Here is an 18051-nt window from a genome sequence, read left to right as displayed (position 1 = left end):
AAACATTACTAGAAAACTGTAGGACATAGCTGTGAAAGTGTTACCAAGTGTATCTTAAGTAATCTACAAATTCTATTGAAAAAGATTATTGCAGCTCAAAACAAAACTGTAGCTGTTCTACTGCAAAGCAAACTTTGCAATCTCTTCAAAGCCAAGTTAGAATTTCCAAGGGGTATTTCATTGTAGCAGGACTAAATGCCTGCAGTGCTACATAAACAGGTGCAGACAGCTACATATTAGCTTAAGTACCTCCAACGAGGCAAGGCATGAGGTAGGTCTGATCCAAATCACATTGGAACAGGTTTCTATGCAACCGTACCCACGAAAACACATGCTGCCTCTCTCCAGGACTTCTTTGCACAGGCACAGTTGTAGACTAACACAGTCATGATGTTTTCAGGCAAGACCTGGCTCCTACCTATCCTGCTCTGAAAAAATAGACTGCGTAGACATGCTCAGAGTTGCTTACAAAACTTCAGGAGGCTAAAAGACACTCTGCCTAGGGACAAATACATTAGCAGTTGAATGATAAAATTAAATGCAAAAAAGACCTCTATTAACAGATCTAAAACTCAGGGAATCGAAGTAACCCAACAGCTTTGGGGGAAAAGGTTTGCTACGCTGGTTAGGAAGCTCAAAATACTCGTTTGAAAGATCAATGTTTGTAACAGAACGTTCTTTCACAGTGAGATGTAAAACACGCTCAGGAGGCATCCCAGTATTATGCAAAACTCTTAAGAGTGTTTTCAGTTTCTGAACCACTGCAGCAGGTATTTCTTTACCACACAGAATTTTGCCTAACCGGCTGACACTGAAGTATAAGCTACTTTACACAAATATGAACACCAGTGTAAGGACCTTTATTATATAAATGATAAGGATGAAACCAGAATACTAAGGGAACTTTAAAGGACTTTTAACATCTTGCTGAGCGTATATTTGCAGACAACAAAATGAAGCAAGGGCTCAATCTATAGCAGAACCTCTCCCAGCTAAAATTATAACACCTGGGGTAGGCTCCTGAAGTTTAACGAGGTGCCAAGATGCACTAAACAAAGGGAGATCAAGCTTTTGAACAGTCATCCATTATTTTTTTAACATCCGTTCCATACACAGCTGTACTTCCCCCCAAAAAAACCCTCTTCTGCTAAATCTTTACTCCCTCCAAGATGTAACAATCAAAAGGAAGAGAAATTCTGCGCATAAATTTGCTTTTGTTCAAGAATACAGAAGGGCTATTCACTTAAGAGTCATCCTGAGTTTAATGTTAAATTCTGAAAGTGTTTTTCCACCTCACACTTTTTATGTTCCTAATATCCAAATCATACACATTTAAAACGGGAGCACCACACTATCCTGGCATCTAGTTCTTCAGGATTTCCTGTCATGGAATTTCTTGCAATTTTGCCTGTAGTATTTAGTACTCACTACTGTCCAGAACAGCTTATTGAAATGAATAGGTCTCTGGTCCAAACTAGTAAATCATGTTTCATTCATTTTTTGCTCTCTCTCAAGGAATTACAGAACAAAGATATCCACAGACTTCTTTCACCATCTCATCTTTACACAAACTGAGTAGTCAGCTCTACTTCAGGAGTAATTCACAAAATAATTTCATGTTGAAAAGTTACACATTAAATTTTATTTCTCCAGATTCTCCTAAAATAGTAATACTAATGCATAATATTTTAATTTAGCAAGCTTGTAAAATAAATTGTGATGTACAGATGCATGTACCATTTTAACTGCTAAAAGGAAGCATAAACAACCAAGAATATGACTAGCAAATTAATTACATAATAAAAATAAGTAATAAGAGCATGAATCGGTTCTCCTTTATTATAAAACCTTTAATCACAAATCAGCACTAAAGGGAGAGTATACTGAAGCATACATTTCTGAACTCACCCCAGTTCTATAAATTACTTATTTTTAACTGAGTTGTTTACACTTGACCTCTGTATCTTCTCCATTTTTATTTCCTTCTGGATTCTTCCTTTGACTTTTTTTTCTTTTTTAGACTCCACCTCTTCATTTTCTCTCAAAAAACACAGCGTACTCTCTCGGACATTATGTTTGTTCCACCTCTCTTGGATTTTTGCATCCAAGATGCAAATATGACCTCAAGCCCTTAAACAATAGCTTCACAGAGCCCATCCGTTCAGAAATGGTCACTTCAAAGGAAGACCTTGAGCTGTCAAATATTCTGCCCCTGTCAAACTTCCTATAGCCAAAGCGCTGTATTACTATTGCTATTCCTGATCAGATCATACTAGCTACTTTTTCTGCGTTAATCACTGTACAGAAGACAATCATCCTCCCTGTTCTAGGCCACTAAAGCTAGATTCTTTCTGATTCTTGCCTCCGGAGAACATTTTAAGTCAGGCACTTCTGCATATCACCCCTGAGATTCCAACTTCTTTGACCACACTGTTAAAAGCCATTCCCTGATCGTTTCTTGCTTTCAATACTGCAGTCTCTTCCTCACTACACAGTGGTTTTTGTCTCTTTTTTTTTGGTGGTTTTGTGTGGGGTTTGTTGAGCTGGGTTTTTTTGTTAAGTAATTAAGCAAGTGCACGCAAAAAAAACTCAAACAAAATATCAAGATATGAAGTGATCTATCCAAAGATCCCACGCAAAGCTGTAAATTCATGCCATTAGCTTTGTCTGACATTAGACACACAGTAAGATATTAATATTTCAAAAACATCAAATTTATTCTATTTCTGTGGAGAGATTCCTTGAGGAAATGACTTAATGTAGGATCTACATATAGAGGTTCTTTGGAAACAGGAAAAACCTATGTAAATAGTGAACATATGATAAGTCTGTCTTACTGCTTGTGCCTCTTCATCATTAAAACGAGTCACGTACATGTGGTGCAACAGATGCTTCCTGAGGCAGATAGCCTCCCACAACACATGACTAAAACCTCAGTTAGTAATATGTTCTCCCCTTCACCTACCCTTTTACAGCCTACCTCTTTAAACCAGTTTAAAAAATTGTAATCTTTTGTATGTTAATAATAAAGTAACAATAGCAGGAGCTAGATTTGATAGAGAAATTCATATTAGCCTGCCATAATGGTAAGTATAGTCTTTTTCCACATCCTTCCTTTTTTCTCTTCTCTGCTGTACCATACACTCTGGTTTTCACACTGTGATAGCCTACTTTACAGAAATTAGTAACTGCACAGTAAAGCACACTCTGAAGTATGACACAGATTTATTATCCAAACCAATTTTTTTTTTTATTTTTTTTTTTTTAAGTTATGCTTCTTGTTTTGGAGTACATAATTCTACACTGAAAATTAAGGGCAAGTATTAGAAAGTTATGTGAATCCTGAATGCAAAAAAAATTCAAACATATGAGTAGCTATGACAAAAGCTCTTTTTTCAAGTATTTTGTAATAACTAGAATTAGAAAAGTATATTCCACCAAATTTAAAAGTTCAAGTTCTTTCATCTTCGTAAATCTCTTAAGTTATACCATCTAGTCTAACCTAGGTAACAGACCAAAGAATAAGCAAAAAAAAAAAAACAAAAAAAAAAAACCAGTCCGTGCTCAAACTAGAGTCCCTCTATCTTCCTTAGAAGACTTCAACAAATCCTTCGTGTGTTTCAATGACTAATAAATCCCGTGCTAAAAATTTAGACCACGTTTCCCCACATCAATTTCATCAGGTTCAAATACAAGCTTCTTTCCAGTCCACACAAGGTAGATCCAAAAGACTTCCAGTATCAGACAATTTTTGAGGAAATAAAAAGTTTCTTCTAAAAGTTCCAGTTTTCTTACATCCTCTACAGAATGATTTTATGTCAGTCTTCACTTCACAGAGGAAAAACAAAACTACAGCATAAAACAGGGCATGAGGAACATGAGGAAAAATAATAGACGGTGTGCAGATGAAGTGTCTGGAATCACTGTTGGGAGTTCTCAACTGGATTAGCAAATTAAAACAGTTAAATAGTTCAACATCTTTAGCTCTTGTTACCTTCCCCTCTCAAAATAACTTATTTACAAGATCTTCCTTCCTTGGTGTAAATATACACTTGTAATTTGTAACACTGTTTTAGTGCTCGTAAAACAGCAGAAAGTTATTGTGCATTGTCACATTCTTCCTGCCAAATAAAAAGCCAATGAGTATCTAATCAACATATTCAATATACTGCTCTTCCAGGAGTCTTGCAAGCAAAAACCACGCAGCATGAAGTGGGAAATCCACTACCCTGCTGTTGAGTAAAATCCCTGTATTTCATGTAAGCTTTACTTCTAATAAAGTTGGGGTTTTTTTAATTATCAGTCCTCATTCTTAATCAAAACAAGCAGCATTACCTACTGTAACAGAAAAAACCCATAAATCTGGTTTTGAAATAGTGTATATTAGGACATATTTAGTATATATTCAGACCTACCATAATCAGGTAACTACGTAACTGTGGTTAAAATGTCAGATCTTTTAAGATTATGGTAAAGATCCAGTAAGAGCGCTACAACAAGAACATATAGATTACTAGTTGAACTTGCAATTAAATTGCATTTCTCATTAATTTCAGGTTTGCCTTTAATGTCTTAGAAGAAAGCACTCTGTGAATACATATTCACCACTGATTTGTATGGAAACTATACGTACAAAAAAGCTTATTTAGGATTTTTTTTATGAAGTATTTCTTCAATAACTAAAAATGAGCTAGCAGAAGAAAGGGCTACATTTCAGTCATTTTATGCACAGTAAGTAGTTTGAATATATAGTTTCACTAATCTCTCATTACCCCAGCTATAACAGCACCCCTCATGAACTGTTCCAATTTCAATCATTTTAACAGGTTTTAAGAGTAGCTTCTGTCGCTTGGATTTATCGCGACATTCCCCTGGGACAGGAAGAAACTTAAGGTCAGATATAAAGATGGTCCACTGGAAACCAAGACAGATCTTTTAAATGCTAATAAAAAGTTTCCAATGTATAAATATTTCAGTATTTTCTTTTAACTTTCTTAACTTTCATCTATAAGAAATGTAGCAGAAGTCAAGAGAATCACACAATGCTGAAGCTCATCAGAAAGCTCACACTCCATCACTAATGTTTCAGTTTGCAGACTGGATTGTGCCTCTCCCAAACATTAATGACAATAACCAAACATTCTGCGAGAACAGAGCTAGACTATTTCCAGTGCCTGAACTACCTCACTGTGACAGTCCCTAAGGTACAGAGCAGATTTTTTCCTCCAAAGTTAAAAAGTACGTTATTTTATTCTGGATCATTCTCTCCATTGTACTGTATTCCTTCAGAAAACTCGTATCAACCAAGCATCAATCACTGTTGATGCTGTTTGTATATAATCACACAGAAAAGTAAGTAGCATCACATTAAACTTGACAACGATAATTCACAACTAAACTCATTCAGGGGGAACAATCTTCCTTGAGATGTTACAAAAAGAGAAACCAGGGCTAGATTCTTCTCCCACTCACCTCCAGTGAGAATAGGCTTCAGAACCATATGGCAATACCCTCAATTTTTAGGGGACGAGGAGATAAGGGGACATCTTCACTCCCCTTCCTTTCTCAAGCCTGTACCTGACAACTGCCAGAAAGCAGAAGCAAGAACAATGAAACTACATGGATATTTCCATTCCTACCCAGTAATTTTGAGAATCCCGATGGTAAAGTTGAGTAAGTGCAAGGGCAAGTCCTTTGTCAGGACCAAGTGCAAGGGCAAGTCCTTTGTCAATTTGGTTTGCCTACCAAACTCATTCGAGCACCATCACAAAAAACTTCAGGCAGGTCTGAATAACCTTCCTTAGTTCATAGGACTTAACCTACCATTAACCTACAGCAGGAGGTGCTTACTACTTGCCTGTAAAATGTAAGCAAAAACACATAAGAAAGCTTTCTAGACTGCTGTCTGTAACAGGTATTGTTTTGCACCATGAAGTACCTGGAACAGATCTAAGGTAAACAGGAAAGCCTAGTGATGACTTAAGCAAGAAAACCTTAGAGCAAAGAAACTAAAATACCAGGTGGCAGATCACATCAACTCTTAGTTACCTCATTGCAAGCTAAACCAACACCATTTGCCTACCTCTTACACTGATCACAAAAATAACAACTTTTATACATAGTCACATAAAACTTTCCTTTAGGCTAGAACAATGGACAATAATATTCCATTTCAGACAATTCTAGAAATTAGACTTTCCTTCCACATTTGGCTGTGGGAAGGGCTGAATTAAGAAAAACAGCAACAACTACTCAAGTACTGGAACATAAAGAGCAGCTATATAAAACAGGAGGAAAAAAAAAGACAGACCTCATGTATGCACAAGTGAAGGCTTTTTACTCCTACCTCATCACTTTCCTCTACTTCAATACCACCATCTTTGTCATCATCCATTTGCTTATGGATCATGCGGAGAGCTTCTAGGCTGAATCGGTCCTCCTCAGTAAAGCACGGTGGGCTGAGTGAACTGCAGGGATCTAAAGGGGGCAGGGGGGAAACAAAACAGAAATATTAGCTGCTGTCACTCTAGAACACGAAGCTCCCAAGCAAGAGAAAGGGCTTAAATTTCTGTATGTGTACATGTACTTCACTGTACATAGCCACCAGGTCATAGATGTCAAATTTAGCTGTAAAATAATAATTCTTACCAAAACAGTGAATGGGGGGGGCAGGGATCAACCCTTTTTTTTATCCAGGAAGGAAGCCCAAAGAATAGGCTGGAATAGTTTGATGCTTGGATTTTTTTTTTTTCCCAGCCCTGTAACTGCTATCTCCACCTCTTCTTCTATCTGTCATCCACCCTTAGTAATACATCACTGCAATAGCAAATAAAGTCACTGCGTTTTCCAACCTCCTTTCTGAAAGCCTGGGCTAAACAGAGAGCAGCGGAGGAAGCGAAAAAGAATTGTCATGTCCTGTAATTATAGCTTCATAAACAGGTAACAAAGGGATGGTAACCACACTGCAGATCAAATTCAAAGTAGATAGTACTACTGAGTGCAAAATATTCAAGGAGGACTGCAAGAGAAGAAAGCACACCACAAAGAAAATTCAACCGATAACAATACATGATACCGCACTCCTGTATGCTCTGATCAAAAACAGCAGTCACTGTGGAGCAGAACTGCAGGTCAAAAATAGTACATTTTCTTTTGCATTCATTACTGAAGGCTCATGATTTGTGCGCATCTGATGGCTCTGCTTCCACCATGTCAGATTGTTATATCTCTGTTCTTTGCCTTCCACAAGGCACACGCCAAATGCTCCAAAATTCTACAATGCATGATGATCAACCATCATTAAAGACTGGTCTTTCACTTGGCATTAACTAATACCTAGCTATTTCATTAATTCTGATGTACCAAATACCATCAAAGAACAGAAGGTGGAGAAGGATACAGAAACCATTTTTTGAAAGTTCAGCTTTAAGAAGATAGTGAATTCCCACTGTAATAGCCATTATAAAAATGCACTGATTAGTCCTATGAATTGGTACACTCCACTTTAATCATATCAATGCAAACAGAAATTGAGGCAGCACATGAGTAATTTTTGCTTCTTCTAGTCTATCAAAGGATTAAGCTTTCATGTTACTACAGAATTTATTAAAGGCTCATTTATATAAGTAATGAATGGATAGGATCAAGAGTTTGCATAGAAAAATAAATTTATTGTGTTAGTATTTCCAAACCAATTGAGTTGGCACGACTCTGCTTTTCTGTCTTTATTATAAATTTAAAAATAATCAAAAATAATGGATGCTGATAAGACTCCGCTTGCACAAGGCTACAAAGCAGAAATACCAAGGTAGCAACCATGGCATAGCTAGAATCTCAGACGCATAGTAACAGGACTGATCCCTATAGCTAGACATGAGTCAATGCATTCTTACTTTATACACCAGCTTTATTATACAGAATTTAACATTTATCTGTTATCTGTGCCCACATATGAATTAAAAAAAAAAAAAAAAACCACCACCAAAAAAACCCACCACAAAAAAAAACAAACAACTCACTGACACTGCCCCAGAATAGAGAGAGATGCTGGGTTTAGAACTACTTCGTATAAATCAGAAAGACAAATTACTAAACATTAAACCAGGCCAACCACAAACAGTTTTCAGCTTTGGAATGCAACAACTACTTCTTGAAAAAAGTGAAACTGAGTAATTTCTTTTACTTAAAAAAAAAAAATCTATTTTATTTGTCCACCTTTGTTTCATTAGAAAAGGTTTAATTTGCACAATATACAACCTTTACACTTTTGCCTTGCAATGAAAAAATTACTATCATTGGGGGGTTTAAGGACTTATCCCTACAATACAGAGTGCTTGGTGTAAAAAGGCTTCCCTTGCAATAGTAACGAATCACCTCAAAGTTCTGCTAATAATTAAATTCCAACAGCCACAAAGAAAGAAAGAATATGACACTACTTAAAATCATCTTTGTATTGCAAGATTAGATCTATACTATGTTTTAAGTTAGAAGAAAGCATAATTGTCGGAACAGATAAACAGGTCCCTCAAACATACCCAACTTGTTTAATTTGTAATTAGTTCTATTCTTACACAGAAGAAAATGTCAGATAAATAGTGTTCACAGTTTGCGAGCACCCACTCAAACACTTTTCCATTTTGTTCAGCTGAAAGCCCAGCTTTTCAAATCACAAAGGTTTTCTCAGAGTACATTTTCTCAACACTGAGGTTAATCAGTTTCTTAATCAGAGTACTTATTTATCTCAAATATGCCTTTTTTGGTTATTTAAGCATGAAGGCACTTTAAAGAGCTATGGCTCTTCTTGAGAGAAGTAAACAGGCTGCTTGTGCTTCAAATGTCCCATGTGCTGGCTCCAGGAACACTTGATCTTTCTCTTAAGAGACGATAGAGTTCCAATTGCTCCTTTTGGGACTAAGAAACATGGAGTAGGACCACATCGACTGTAATAAATATTAACCCACTCTAAACAGAATCCAGATTTACCTTCAAGCTTATTTACAAATGGTAAAATTAAACATTCCCAGACTGACAACACTTGTCATCCCCCTCTTCAGAAAACAATCTCAAAACAAAAAACAAATTACAAAGCCACAACCTAAAGAATAAGCAAAAAGCATTTCACAAGCATACCTATGAAGCCCTACCAAATCCAAAAAACAGCTGATGGAAATTTAATCATCTGCAGCTCTGCAGAAGATTCTAAAATGCAGTATTTTGCCTCACTTGCACGGCAGAAACAATTCAAATTAATACTAGATGAAGTACAGTTAGAAACTTCTCAAACATCCACTTAATTAAGATAAAAGCCAAGCGGAAAAGTCTCAAGATACAGCAAGCACCGTAAATAGAGGCCTGAGGGCCCGCAACAAATTATAAGACTAGTTGATAACCTATTTTTCACTTCGAATCCACCCTGTTGAAGGTGTTCTGGGATTCCAAACCTTCTATTGTACTTTAAGGACAAACCTAATTTCATGTCTGGACCAATTTGTCTGTCCTAGTCTGGTGTGTTGTCATAAATACACTTAGCCCAAAATCATCATCACAGGAAAGAGCACAGAGACAATACCAAGAAATTGACTCAGGGAGTGAATCTGATAGCTTAGAATTTGACCCTTCCTTTAACAAACAGCACAGAATAATTAGCAAACAAGAGAGATACACTTTAGATGAGGTGGACAAGAGGCGTACAAGCACACCATACGTCACTCTAGGCAGGAGTTATTTTACAGACCAGTTTTTAATTTTGCTCAGAAGTGAGGAAGCTCCAGAACTTCTGGTCATGATAAGGAGGTAATTTGTTACTAAAAAATTAAGTCTCAAATTAATGGCTCAACAAACTTGGCAGAGGCTTTTGAACCAAACCTTCCTGCCTGCCTTGAGTACCTCAGTAACTGCCTCCTAGCTCTGAGGCGAGAGGAGAAATTAGTCTTCACCAGTCCAGGGAGCTGCACAAAGCCATGGGTACAGACCAGTCATATAGGAGACAGTTTGATAATGAACCGACTACAGAGTTATCCAACCCGGTATACAGGAAACTTTGTATTTACAGATAAGGGGAAAGTAACACTTAGAGCTCCCTCCCCCCTCCCCCCCGCGCCCTTCCCCCCCCCTTCTCTCTTTTTCAGTGAGGCTAAAATAAGACAAGACTACAAGAAAAACTTCAATTCAAAGTTCTTCTAAACTTTAGAATCACGGCTTTTTCATCCCATTTCCTGAACGCACCAGGAGTTAAACTTACAAAGTGACACTGTCAACACAAGCCAGTAAGGAAAATTAATTACACTCATATCTTCAAGCGGTCACGTCAGCACAGCCCTTGAAATTTATTTTAGGAATACACCATTAGAAATGGTTCCAAAGCAAAAGGGTATATGCACCTCACAGTCTTTCATCTATCCTGCATTTACTTTTCCCTAAACTGTTGTGAGCATAACAAACTTCAGAATGAAAAGGACTGACAGACGAACAAATAGCTAATAATCCTGCAGTTATCTCACACGCACCCTTTTGCATATGGACACTGGAGCATAAAAGCTATGACTGTGCCAAAGCCTGTGACAGAGGGACCCTAGCCAGGTGTTTGCAGTTCCAACCTGGCCTCCAAAGCACCCGAGTCCTTAACCCTTTTTGATGCCTCAAAGAGCCTTTTTAAGAATACAGGGACACACAAAACCTTTATGATTTTCAGAGGTACCTGGAACCAGATACACACCTCCAAATTTGAAATTTAAATGCCTTTAAATTTCCCCGTTAGTTCAGTCAGAGGAACTTAGCGGTTGGGAGTTATTTGGAGAGACTGGCTACTACACATCATTTTTGTTCTGTGAGGATCTTCAGCGTTCACCGAGGAGGAAGAGCACTTTTTTACGCTAACATATGGCAGTCCCATGGAAGCCCGCAGTGTTTCCGTGACTGCCTTTTTCTGATGAATTCAGGAGTGTACCATGTTCTGCTAGTTTTATGATTCCTCGTTCCTAAGAAGCCATCTGGGATAAAGGGAAGCCTCACAGAAAAGGCAAGCACTATATACAAGCGTCAGCTTCCTAAGTACAGCTTAAAATAACTGTTTCAGCAAGCCATGATGACAGAAGTAGAATTTCTTTGCATTTTCCAGAGCCAAAGCAGGTGGCCACAATATCCCCAACCCCCACCAAATGCATCTTCATCTAACGAGGATTTCTATTTCCTTACATTTCTTTTGTGCTTTAGTCTTACACTGTACTTTAATATATTACAGTTTCTTCATCAATTCAAGAAGATTCTTTTCAAGGCAAAAAAACTTGTAAGAGAACAACAATTTTTCAAGACCTGAGTACAAATCTGTCAGGTACAGTAGGGATTGTTGAAATTACTGAAAAGCAAGTGTGTTCAAGAATTTCACCAGATGTTCAAAACAGCCATTCACAATAAAGGCAACAAACATGTTGCTTTTATCTTAAATCCTTACATAAGGTGTCATTAAAATCTTCAAATGCTTGAAGAGACAGCCTCAGAGTGAGCTTCGTTTAATCTTTCAATTAAAAGCTCCCAAAGCAAATCACTCCTACTCTTAATAATTAAACTCCTCCATATGGCAAGTAGGCTGAGCAGGATGTAACAGTTAACTTGACAATGTCATTTATGACATTTATTTAAATTATTAGAGTGAAAAATAAAGTTCATCATTGCAGCACATCTTTCCACTAAAAACATTTTAAAAAACAGACAAAATTTTGACAAAAAGGGCAGAATACAATTATCTCCTAATCATAACACTGATGTTACTTCAATGAGCTTCCTGAAGAGGAAAATGCAATAATATTAATGACAGCAGGGAAAGGGGAAGGGGTGCAACAGGAAAGGAGACTCCGGACATTGTCGTCTCCACAGAATTTTCAAAAGTAAAGTTTCACATTAGGCTTTTCCACTACTTCATATTAGAAATTAAGGTAACTTCTGAAACTATGTTTATAACTCATGCAGTAACAGCCAATGAGACTCACAGATGAAACTCTGGACTGCGGAGTCTGGTACGTGAAGCACTTGTTTCTGAATACGTATAACGCCTAGTGACTGGCAACACTTCAGTTAAAAAAGAAAAAAAACCCAAACAACTATTTGCAGTTCAGCTCTGTGAAAGCTGCCATAATTCTTTTAAAATCCACTAAACATCCTTCAGTAAAAAGAGATGACATTTCAAACAACCTTAAAATAAATCATTACCACTTCAATACGTATACAAGTGATCTTTTCATGAGAGATCCAAACCTGGTTTTGTCGCTATTGAGAAGAGTCCATTTATTCTGCTATTTCAGTATCTTTTCATATATGCAAATCAACTATATTTTTTCCCCCCACATGAAAATTTCAAACTTGATGAGGCAAGAAAGGCTTTGATTTTTCCTTAAATCACCATTAGCTCATCTCTGCTTTCCCCACACCCACAAAAAAGCTGTCTAATTCTGAACTTAAATTTCATTTTTTATACACGGGGGGGCGCGGGGGAGGGAAATCAGTGAAATCACAGTTCATTATTTAAAGCAGAAATTCAGTCAAATAATGCCATTAGCAAAACCAAGTGTTAAGACAGGTTTCGAGTAAAGCTTTTCTGATCTTTCCTAGATAAAAAAGCTTCAAAACAAACTGCAGAACAGCTGTTCTGTTAACTCTCTGATTACCTGTTAGGACATTCAAAACATCATACACTATCTTAGAAAACTATTTAAGAAGTTTGTAGCAATAAAAACGTTTACTCAAAGGAAAAGATACAAAAGGAATTCTCTAGAGAATTAAGTTTGATGTTAAATCTAATTTTGCTTTAACAGCATCAAAAGCAACTATCCCAAATCAGCAATGCTTGTTTAAAAAGGAAGTTACAAAAAGGGGGTTGAATATGTTAATCATGTCAAGGATTATTCTGACAGGACAAAATATCAGTATAAACACCTCATTTAGACTGTTAGGAAATTAATTATTACATTACAACACTGCTCTGTCTGACTAAACAAAAATCAAGAAGATGGATTTCATGGCTTCCCCATCTCCTTCCCACACCCTCCCTGAGCAATGACAGTTTGAAGGGAAGAGGAAGTTGGACAATTATTGTATACAATGGTCAAAGTAGACTGATTTAGAAGAGGAACTCCTGCCAACCCTAACAAAGCAGGATGACAGGAAACTGGGAGATGAATCTTATGCAAGCCATCAAAAATTCTCCCTTTTTTCCTCCTTCCAACCTTACTTGTACTTTAACGATACTTACTATACACACCTACAAATGAACATTCAGTTAAAAAAAAAAAAAGATGCCAGATGTCTGATACCTACTCTCAGCAATAGGAAAGTCTGTCTCACTTGACTTATATTTATTAGTACAACAAGACCAAGAAGGGAAATATTTAATGCAGTTTAAATCTAAGTTTTCATCCATGTGTCTTGATTTGGTAGTGAAGACTATTTAACACACCTTTAAAAATGTATGATGTACTCTTTGCACATTAGAGAAATTATTAACATCTAAAATTAGAATAGCTCCAAGAAAAAACAAATTTACATAGGTTCAAAGATAACGTAAATTCATAATCTCACATGGAATAAAAACACACCCTTAACTCAGACAAAATGAACAAGACAGTCGCTATTTTTGCCTTCTATCCCCTATGTGTTTAGAAGTTACAGCTATCAAAGAAACAGGACTGTAAGTTTACTATTTGAGTTCATTTGTCAACAGAACATTAATTAAGCTGATGAAATAAGCTACAGATGTGTATTCATACATATTCAGTGACAAGTAATGCGTAACACATTAAGCACATAAAAAGCTTAGATGTGTGTTGTTTTATATATTTTAGTTCTGACTAGTTCTTTTCTGCTGTTCTAACAACCTTCTCCCTTTTCTAACGGCAGGAAGCTGGAAAAGACACAGTATATCCCGTATCATATACTTTAATCTGCCCAAGAATTTGTCAGCTCTTATGGAAGAACAGTAGCACAGCATTCAAGCCACTGTCTGAATTTGGTCAGGAAATCAGAAATGTGATTTACAGGTAACCTTCAAATGCCTAACAATATGTCCATGTGATTTCTGAAGCAAACTTCCTAGTAACTGGTTTTTTAGATAAAACCTCATCTTCTTGCTTAGAATTCCATCCTTGTTAACACCTCTGCTGTGCATTAATCTGGAAGCCTGATCTTTATCCTCCTGGTGAAAGTGTAGGGTCAATATTCAGCATACCAATTTCTATTCAGATATGGCTCAAAAGCTAAGCAGAGCATGAGCCACTAAATTCTTTTCTGGAAGACAGTGATCTGCAGAATACAACCACCATTATAGTATGGCTGATAATTTAAAAGTTTACAAGCTTTTTTCATGCTAAAAGGGTAGTTCACAGCTTAGAATGAAAAAGCAGAGGGAGGGGAGCACTTGAAAAGGATTTTACCACTTTATGTAATTTTTAAAAAGTTTAGTAAAAGGCATAAAAAATTTACAGATGTGGTTTTAAGATTAAAAAAGCATCTTTTAAGACCTAAATCCTTACACTTTTAGATAAATAAACTGAAACATGCTAAAATTGTAAATTAGAGGAGTATTAGTCATATTATTTTCATATAAAATTATATATAACTTTAAACTTATACTTTTAATCACACCAGTTTTTCCTCTGATACATTTGTTTTCACATGTGATTCATAAGCATATCCTATATCCATGAATCAGGCATGTAAGCATGACATTGCTGACATTACTGAATTACTTCAGTCTTCTACACCATCCGATCTAGTATGTATATTATTAACTGTTCTAACCAAGGAATCAAATTTAATCCTCTGTGAGCACCATCTGTAGCATCGTCAGTTCCCTCAGAGTTCCTGTAACAACATGTTGTCAGGATGTATTTATACTTTAAGAGAACATACCAGAATTATACAACTGAAACCTAAATTAAAAAGATGTAACATTGTACTTACAATAAAGGAAGCTTAGCATCAGGGCACTCTTTTTTTTTTTTAAATACACATTCTGTTAAGATTCTAGCATTTGAGTATTAAATTTGTCAGCCTATGCAATGTTTATCCTTTCAGAAATACAAAGGCACTGAGTGCATAGATTCATTTTATTTAATCAATAACACCATAATGAAACACTTCCTTTTAGCACCATTCAACATACCAGTAATTTTAAGGATATATAAACATCAGTTTCTTTAAATAGTCCTGTTAGCTTATGTGAAGATTTAGTAGTGCAGATTGCTGGCTAGTTAAGGACTATCCTACTTCCAGAAGCTTACATGAACTGCTCTGCAGTTAGCACTCACATCCAAGTCCAGACTGCACAACTGGCAGTTTTGCTCCTACTAATACACTGCTAAATATTTTTCTCATGATGAATTTCACCAAGTGATAAACCAGGCTGAGAAATCTAACGATGGTGTCCCAGTTCACCTTGGCTTATTTGATGCAAATAAGATCTAAAGAGCCCCTTTAAAAACAAAAAAGTTTTCAGAATGTAAAAAAATATCAGATATTCACATCTTTGGAAATAACATATCATCATGCTATTGCTCAAACTTAACACAGATATTGATATTTACAATTATCAGAATGTTAGAATAAACCATAGTTGCACATATCTTAGATATATCTTAGTTGATACCATTGCGATAAATGTATTTTGCTACTATAAAAATAGTAGCAAACGGTGTAGTTCTCCAGTATGTATTCCATAGCTGTTAAAGTGGTCATGAAAATAGAAGACAGTTCTTACACAATGAGCATACACTGAACACTCATACTCTGTGCATACAGTCATGCACTGGAATCACGCAGAGTAGCAAAAGAGGAAGCTCAGTTCAATTAAACAACTTCAAAACTTAGAGTAAGTCATATAATGTTAGAGAGGATTAGCTCAAACTGATTCTGTTTAAAAAAAAGAATTCATATTACAAACACATGGCTCTTCCCATCAAAGAGTTAGATAGAATTTGCATACAAGTTTAAAGCAGTAGTCTTCCACATCTAGGCAAATCTCGAGAAGTCACGTGCAAAAGAAAACCGTAAGGTTCCTGAATATTCTACATTTGCCTGAACAACACACATTGCCAAATACTACTTGTACAGCTTCAAATACCGTCAGTTGTTCCCCAACAGCATGAGCATATTCAGGATGCAAGAAGAGCCAAGGCAATAATTTCACATATGCTCTAAAGCAGAATAAGCCAAAGACTAATGCTAAAAGGATTCCCACTGTTCGTGCCCCCACCATTCGTTCCTGTCCCTGTACTATCCCCTTCCTTGTACCTACATAAGCACATTTGTGCAGCCATGCTGCAGGAAGGAACAGGAAACTGATTCTGCCTGAATGGTTCTCTATACGCCTGCAAAAACACTTGCGACAGCAAAAGGATGGGGGGAGGAGGAGGAAACCCATGCAAAAGCAGGCAGAACCGCACTTTACAGCCAGTGCTGCTGCTAAACCCTGGTCCCGAGTGTCCTATGTTACAACTGAATCTTGCCAGCAACACAGTAGGTGAGCAATAAACTGAAAAATTGAATTAATGCAGTGGAACATCATCTACGCTACTTGAGCGAAAAACTCCAGCTCCATTTTTTAGATCCTTGCTCTCTCTACTAGGAGGCACAGGACAAGACAATGTCCTAGACTACTTGTTGCAATTAACAACTATGAAGTGGAAAAGTTACATGCGTATTTACCTGCAACAAGTTGAATCATGGCTGGACTTTAAACACAACATTGAACTCTACTTGAAGCAATCTGCATTTTTTCAAGTAGATTTTGTGGCCTATAAAACCTACAACAGACTTTTGTAACACTATAGCAGGAGTTGGAGTAATAGCAAACACAAATAAAACACTCCATAAGATTTGACAGTACAGTTTCTAACACCACTGTCGGCAAGCTCAGAATTTGTCCTTTCTCCAATGCTCACCCCACGAGCCTAGATAAGTCACAAGCTCCAGATGTTGCCTACTTTGGCTGCAGTCAGTCCACATCATAAATGGTAGGTCTCCAGAGACACCTCATCTCTACAAATTTACACCAGCCAAGCTCAAGGTGTCTGCTAAGCACGTCTATCCCAAACATCGCTGTAATTTACGTAGTCCCTTCATTCAAGCTTCAATTTTTTGACCAGTTACGAAAACCTAGGAGCCAGAACATGCATTAAAAATTCAATACACAGGACTATAAAAAAAAGCAACATAATAGCATCTGTCCCAAAGCTAATAAACTGTGAAACTTGGCTACATAAAGCTAAGTGAGTTTGTGTTTGGGGTTTTTTGTTTTGTTTAGGGGCTTTTTTAATTTTTTATTATTGGCAGCACAAGAAGACAGTTTTCTGAAGAGAAGAAACAGCCAGGAAGATACTTATGGAAAGCTTAAAGGAAAGAAAAAGGAAGTGTAAAGATCTTTTAAAATTTAACACTGTGACAATTGAGGTTACAACTAACTGCAAAAGAATATTGGTATAAGATATCTCTAAAGGTAACCAATGACATTAAGAGATATATAACCTACTCTTAAGTCCTCGCTTAAGTCCCAGTGTATGTTCCTGACATACATTGGGAAAAATCAAGATGAAACGAAGGGCAGTAAACTTTTTCCAGATGATGAGTACTACTTTTACTTACAAGAGTCATTACAGGTACTTTATGACATATATACATATAGATTAGTTAAACATAAAATTTCAGTGTATATTTTAGAGTCATATAAGACTTTAAACACTAATATTGATTTGTAGCTATCAGATTTTAAAAGGCTGAAGCATAAAAAATAATATCCTAGATTTTTTTTTAAACTCTGCTGGACACATACTACAAATGGAACTGGGTATCTCATGCACAGAATTACCAATGCTTCTGTTGCTATTTGCTCCCTGCAACAGACAGTAGGAAAACAGGCACAGAGCCAAATTCCAACAGACATAAGTGTTTCCGCTACATTACCTTTTTTTGATATATCAAATATCAACATGTACAGGCAGTCCATCATTTTCAGTATCAAAAAGGAAGTAACTTCCAAAAGTTAAAAAAGCCACCTGCCCATCATTA

The 18051-nt window shown here is 36.6% G+C and overlaps 1 protein-coding gene across 2 annotated transcripts in view; it reads right to left on the bottom strand.

Annotated features, from left to right (window-relative positions):
• STIM2 (stromal interaction molecule 2) overlaps positions 1–18051 on the bottom strand; it is a 70967-nt gene that overhangs the window by 24748 nt on the left and 28168 nt on the right. For both annotated transcript variants that reach the window (XM_076336068.1, XM_076336069.1), the window contains exon 2: positions 6347–6477. In XM_076336068.1, coding sequence (XP_076192183.1) covers positions 6347–6477 — 131 coding nt within the window. The remainder of the gene's footprint in view (positions 1–6346; positions 6478–18051) is intronic.

The sequence above is a fragment of the Aptenodytes patagonicus genome, chromosome 4 (genome assembly GCF_965638725.1).
Source record: "Aptenodytes patagonicus chromosome 4, bAptPat1.pri.cur, whole genome shotgun sequence".
NCBI classification, from domain to species: domain Eukaryota; kingdom Metazoa; phylum Chordata; class Aves; order Sphenisciformes; family Spheniscidae; genus Aptenodytes; species Aptenodytes patagonicus.
This window is presented reverse-complemented; position numbering and strand designations above follow the sequence as displayed.